General features: G+C 43.4%; 1 protein-coding gene across 1 annotated transcript in view; it reads left to right on the top strand.

Annotated features, from left to right (window-relative positions):
* The window catches only part of crybg2 (crystallin beta-gamma domain containing 2), a gene marked incomplete at its 5' end in the record, with an annotated part of 49,216 nt that overhangs the window by 34,543 nt on the left and 7,646 nt on the right, over positions 1-7,027 (top strand). The window contains 3 exons of the mRNA XM_083646073.1: positions 3,643-3,761; positions 4,904-5,150; positions 6,679-6,818. Coding sequence (XP_083502199.1) covers positions 3,643-3,761; positions 4,904-5,150; positions 6,679-6,818 — 506 coding nt within the window. The remainder of the gene's footprint in view (positions 1-3,642; positions 3,762-4,903; positions 5,151-6,678; positions 6,819-7,027) is intronic.

The following is a 7,027-nucleotide window of genomic DNA, read 5'->3' as shown; positions in this document are numbered from 1 at the left end:
AGAGTCATTTAGAGAGTAAAGAAGAGATAACACTTGGCTTGAGAGACTTTTATTGAGATGTCTTAGTTCTGTCGTTTTCGATGAACTTTCACACAGTCCTCTGGTACCAATAACCTAAAAATGGCAGTACTAAAGGCAGATTAAAATTTGTTTCTTGCCTATGCGAGCAACAAACAGTTTAGTAAATAAAGCTAATTTTCAATAACCCTTTTATTTTCTATCAATAATGACTATAATCATCATCATAATGAAATGTTATTCTTCTGCCAAACAATATAAGTTCCAGTTCCGATATGAGTGGTGATTTTCAGTCGGCACATTATCATTTAAATGAACTCTTGTCAGCCAATCAGAACTGAGGATCTGTTTTATATGAGCAAATTGTAAAGATGGTCGCTTGCTATATCAAAGAACTGTCTTGTCGTCGACATCTTTGTTCTGGGCCGTTCTGGTTCAGCTTCATATTTTGCACATTCATCCGACCCGCGACAGCCTCGGGTCTGAGTCTGATCCGGCTGCCACGCCCCTCTTCACAGAACACAGAGGTGGCTCAGGAGTCTGAAGACATGTTTCTGCTTTGGGTTAGCCGCTTTGGGTTTAACCTTAAATAATCCCAAACTCCCACGATTACGTTCGGCATGTTTGAGCGTGTAATTGACGCTGTTCCACTGCATACCTGTTGTGTTCTGCCTGTAGATGGTCCGGTTATTAACGCTGAATGTCAAGCCTGTTTCTGCCTGCAACCAAAGGAACGTGACTCTTTGGCGGTAAACCTCCCTGCTTCCTAGAGGCGGAGTTGACCTTTAGGATCATCTTCTATCCTGCCAGAGTACGATTCCATGCTCCAGGATCTCACAGCTGAACTGATTGTTTGAACTTTGTTGTTTGGCTTTGTTTTTCGAACACATTGTACTCAAATTCAGTGACGGTGACCTGTCCTGAATAACGCGATAATAACCCCAGTCTGGAAATAGCTGACGCTATTCAGCAGCTACCCTTGTGCTATTCATGAACTTAAACCTGCCTTGCAACCCTGCCACTGTACATACTGTAACTTTGTACCGACTTTGTGTTTTTCATGTATCGGATGTCTCAGGGAGATTTACATGGAATTTGAGATTTATGTTTGGATATGAAAGAAGAAGAAGTTTCCCTCCTAAAGAGAAAACAATGTCACTGGTATGATATTGGTTACCTGCGATATGTACGTAATCCTAGATAATCTAATTGTGAAAAACTCTTTCTGCAGAACAGGTTTAACTCTTGCCTCCAGTGAACAACATCCATTGTCATTGAATTAACCGACCGTATCTCGTCCACCGTCCCGTCATTCCCACGGTCCAAGCAGATCGCTTTTATTATGAGAGTCAACTATACTCCCCGTATTGATATCTTGACAACCCAAATGTGTGTTGTTGTTGTTCTTATTTCATTTTGTGAAGAGAATCCTTACATGAGTGGTATCTTGGTCAAATGTAAAAAATGCAGGTTGACTTCAAACAGAATCCAAGGCACACTGTGAGTTGGTGTAATGAAAATGCCTTTATTCTAACATGGCAAAAAAAGGATTTCAAATGACCAACGCGTTGCGACCGTACTGTAGGTCTTCATCAGGGTCAGGCTCATCAGGGCTTACACACCTATATTCTGTTCCACTAAGGAATAGAATGGGAGGATGGTTCTGGATCATTGTGCAAGCTGATTGGTCAAACATAAGGAAGTGATAAGAAAGGGGTAAGAGGAGCGTGATTTCTATTCGCACATAGGTTACGCAATAACCACGCCCTGTGCCCGCCTACGCAGCAGTCAAGCGCCGGGATTGGCCAGGAGCAAGTATCTATGGTTTTATATTGCATGTTTTGTATATTGGTGTTTTACTTTATTGCTATTTATAATTTATTTTACTTTTGGTTTTATTGGTTGTGGTGTGTGTTCAACTTTATCTATGGTTTTATATTGCATGTTTCTGTAGTTTTTTGTTGGGCCTGGAACAGGGATTCCCAGCTGTTCTGTAGAGCTGACTGGACTTGGGAAAAATGTAGAAAAAACTGTGGACTGGATTTTTTTTATTGTATTTGATTTTTGAGATAAAATGTCTGCTTGTTAAAGCTTGGGACTAAAGTACCTGGGTTTTTTCATCTTTTAAAATAAAGATGTTTAAAAAACTATTGCTTGTTACATTTTCAGTGCTGTACCTTTTCTCTGGGTAAGAATTGAGCTTGAAATTAACAATATGATACATTATATTATGATATGAACGTGAACACAACACCGTTTATATTATTGCATGTTTTTGTAGATTGTGTACATTGTGTAGATTACAATTATTATGCTGCTTATTATTATTACTATGCTAAGGAAGGTAGGTGACCATAATTCATTTCAATGTCCGCTCTCAATGTCCGCTCTCGAAATCGCTGTCCGTTCTCAAGAGCTATTCAGTTGGTTCATGAAATCGCTGGGCTGCGTGCCCTCCAGTGTTTGTGGTGTGGGAGAGTCCAGCTGTCAAAAGAAGAAGACAAAAGACTTGCTCCTGGCCAATCCCGGCGCTTGACTGCTGCGTAGGCGGGCACAGGGCGTGGTTATTGCGTTACCTATGTGCGAATAGAAATCACGTGTAAGAGGAGGGAAGCGGGGGGGAGGAGTTTGTTGTTTTCAGGCAGTTTTCTTCAGATTGAAAGAATCCGCCCCTACTGAAGTGTCTTTGAGCAAATGGCACCAAATGTATGACTGTTACTCTCCATTGTCTCATGTCTGTCCACCTCTTGTCTCATGTCTGTCCACCTCTTGTCTCATGTCTGTCCACCTCTTGTCTCATGTCTGTCCACCTCTTGTCTCATGTCTGTCCACCTCTTGTCTCATGTCTCATGTCTGTCCACCTCTTGTCTCATGTCTCATGTCTGTCCACCTCTTGTCTCATGTCTGTCCACCTCTTGTCTCATGTCTCATGTCTGTCCACCTCTTGTCTCATGTCTCATGTCTGTCCACCTCTTGTCTCATGTCTGTCCACCTCTTGTCTCATGTCTGTCCACCTCTTGTCTCATGTCTGTCCACCTCTTGTCTCATGTCTCATGTCTGTCCACCTCTTGTCTCATGTCTGTCCACCTCTTGTCTCATGTCTGTCCACCTCTTGTCTCATGTCTCATGTCTGTCCACCTCTTGTCTCATGTCTGTCCACCTCTTGTCTCATGTCTGTCCACCTCTTGTCTCATGTCTCATGTCTGTCCACCTCTTGTCTCATGTCTGTCCACCTCTTGTCTCATGTCTGTCCACCTCTTGTCTTATGTCTGTCCACCTCTTGTCTCATGTCTCATGCCTGTCCACCTCTTGTCTCATGTCTGTCCACCTCTTGTCTCATGTCTGTCCACCTCTTATCTCATGCCTGTCCACCTCTTGTCTCATGCCTGTCCACCTCTTGTCTCATGTCTGTCCACCTCTTGTCTCATGTCTGTCCACCTCTTGTCTCATGTCTGTCCACCTCTTGTCTCATGTCTGTCCACCTCTTGTCTCATGTCTCATGTCTGTCCACCTCTTGTCTCATGTCTCATGTCTGTCCACCTCTTGTCTCATGTCTCATGTCTGTCCACCTCTTGTCTCATGTCTGTCCACCTCTTGTCTCATGTCTGTCCACCTCTTGTCTAGATCTTCATCTTCGACCGGCCGGGGATGTGCGGCCAGAGGACCGAGGTGCGCAGTGATGTCATCGACGCCACGGCCTGGCCGCTGCAGGAGACCATCTCCATCAGAGTGATCAGGGGAGGGTGAGTGGTTAAACACACACACACACACACACACACACACACACACATGCACAATGTCTACCTTTGTGCATGTGTTCACATTAAGTAAAATGTATTTAAAAGAGGCATATATAAAATGTGAATTTCTAGCTACATTTAGTACAAACATCTGTGTCTACAGTGAGTTTCTTTTCTCATAGCAACATATCCAAACTAGACGGCACACGGTAGAGTGCATACCTCCGCCTAACTTTCTACAAAGTTTTGTGGTGTTACGTGAATCCATTTGGAAGGTAGGCGCCGCCTTATAATTGGCCACGGCCATCGCCACGCCCCCTTTTGGCCAGTGGGTGTGGAAAGTTACTCGGTTCTATGTTGTCCCCATGACCTACATGACCTACAAAGTTCTGTGCAAATCCCTTCCTAACGTTTAGAGATAACCTGCAGACGTGACCTCTCGGTCACGAGCTTTAACATAACAACGTGCTCTAGAACCAATTAGACCCCATCTGAAGTCAGAACCAGAACCACCAACTGTGTCAAATGACAGATCAAACGAGGGCAACAGTGAGGGGAGTTGTAATGTTGAGGCGATGCCTTACGCAATAAAATATAATATAACCGGGTCCCTGAAGTTCCACGTTCCATGAAAATCGGCCCAGTAGATGGTCAAAAACGTAGCTGAATTTCTCATCAAAAAGGTCTAAAAAACGGCCAGTAAAGGGTTAACTAATGTAGGCGGGGCCAACCTGGGGGTATGTGAAATAGCAGAGTCCTGATTGGCTCTGAGAGGCTGTTTACAAATGAGCCACTAGACCCCAGCAACTTGTCTGTCTGAGCTGGAGATACTGTGCAGTTTGACTGCAGTAACAACATACAGAGGAGTCTTTCACTCTCTAAATAGCTTAAATTATGTTTATTTAACATGGCATCATGTAGAAAATTGTTGTTCAAACAAATCTTTTTTTTTTAATTAATTTATTCATATTGTTTATGTTTATTCCTAAAACCATAGATGAATGCCTAGTCGACTGTGATGCACAGTAGTGGTGGTTTTGATAGTCGACTAGTCTGTGAAACCCCTAATTCTTATAGAGTTTTTTTTTTTTACCTTCTCCTTGTTTGTTTCCTCCATATTATCATTGTCCTCTTCCTCTCTCCAGATGGGTGCTGTACGAGAAACCCAACTTCAAAGGGGAGAAGATCGCCCTGGACGAAGGAGACATCGAGCTCACCTACCCCTTCAACCCTCCAGAAGAGGAGCAGCAGCAGAACGGACAGAAGGAGGCTGGTACAGCAGCCGATCAGAAGAGCGAGCAGAGCGGAGAAAAGAGCGGCGCGGGGCAAACAGAGGGGGCGACCAAGCCGGCCAGGAAGTTCATCATTGGATCAATCCGCAGAGCTGTCCGGGTGAGCCACTGGTGTTTCTTGGTGGAGGAGGTGTTGAAAATGAAACAGTGCCTCTAGCAGTTAGCAGCAGGTACTAATTAAGTCTGCAGTGCTGAACTGACATAATAACATGGGAGCAGCAGGTAAATCAGGATGCAGAGTCAGATGTCAGAATACAACAACACTTTAAGGGTTTATTATCTCCTTAAAGGAACACTCTGCCCATTTTCAACCAGCTTTGTATCATTAGAACATCAGTAGTATATCAGAAAACTGTAAACTGTTTTGAAGTCTGTCATTTAATTTGACAATTATTGAGTGTTAAAGTGTGGACCAGTGACATCACTGGTCCACCCTAACTCAAATTAATAATAACTCATTAACTCAAATCAACTCTCAATAACTGTCAAACTAGATGAATGATGAATAGTTTGACAGTTATTGAGAGTTGATTTGAGTTAATGAGTTATTCATTTGAGTTAGTGTGGACCAGTGATGTCACTGGTCCACACTTTAACACTCAATAACTGTCAAATTAAATGACAGACTTCAAAACCGTTTACAGTTTTCTGATATACTACTGATGTTCTAATGATACAAAGCTGGTTGAAAATGGGCGGAGTGTTCCTTTAACATTGTTATCAACAGAGATGGCAGTTCTAATAGCATCCGATACCTATTTCTGCATCAGATTTGAGATACATTTTAACTTTAATAATTCCCCAAGAATTCAGTATTTACCTTATACTGGAGAATATAGTGTACCCCAGGGGTTTTCAAACTGCGGGCCTCCCCCCAGACAAAGCATGCTTCCCCCCCCCCCCCCCCCCCCCCCTGTGGGTTCAGGATTCTGAACCCACCAATCAGCACTGGGCAGGATTCTGTCATCAGTTTGGAGCGAGCAGTGTCCCAGACCCAGAGAGAGATCTGCGGCGTGCAGTAACATCTGTCTGAAGGGATTTGTTTCTGTTGAACTATGAACTAATGTCATATCTTTTCACTTCCATTCGCTGAGCCTCCCCTGGAACGGTTTGTTCTCCCTGGGGGGAGGCCCGCCTCCCGCTTTGAAATCCCCTGGTGTAGCTTATATAGCTTGGTGATGTCACTGATCTGTTACTACTGTGTAGCTGCAGCACCATCTAGTGTCAAAAAGTAACACTAGCGAACACCTGTTGATCTGAAGGCATTTCGAGATCTACAATGCCTGAACACTTATTTCAGTGAAAAGTATTTTAAGCACATAAGGTGTGCTTGTTTGAGTTTGGCCGACTTGTGTTTAACAAGTGCTTGATGTCTATATTTCCCAAATACTTGCTGAACATTTTTCCCCCAGCCCTGAATCCTGCCATTCTTAACTATTTTATGTCGCTCTTTGTCTCAGTGGCTCCCTCACATCTCTCCATTTATCTATTGTTATTGCCTTCAGTAAGTTCCACAAAGGCTACTTACTACTTGACGTTTTTCTCTGAAGTCCCTCAGGACTGCAGCGTTGCAGCCTGTCGTCTTCTCCATTGCTCGATGTTGAAGGATGTTCTCTCTCCTCTGCCAGGACTACAGCGTCCCAGAAATCTGCCTGTTCCCAGAGGAGAACGCTGAGGGGAAGAAGGTCACCTTCAGAGACACGTCTGATGACGCCAGGATCTTCGGCTTCCCCATCAAAGCCAACTCCATCATCATCAATGCTGGACTGTGAGTTAGAACTCAGAGTCGAAATCAAAATAGATTGTAAAAATATATACCGGTATTTTTTTTATCCAGTTCAGAGTACCATTGGGCAAAAAAAATAAAATAAGCGAAAAAACTAGTCACTTTTATTGGTTCTAGATCCTGGATCTAGTCCGTCCCTCCAGGATTTCGCAGAGTTTGTTTGTGATTGTTTGCGATCAAAAATGCTTGAT

Source organism: Poromitra crassiceps (genome assembly GCF_964638095.1).
Source record: "Poromitra crassiceps genome assembly, chromosome: 11".
In the NCBI taxonomy this organism is placed as follows: Eukaryota; Metazoa; Chordata; class Actinopteri; order Beryciformes; family Melamphaidae; genus Poromitra; species Poromitra crassiceps.
The sequence above is the reverse complement of the archived record's forward strand: the minus strand, read 5'-3'. Positions and strand labels throughout refer to the sequence as shown.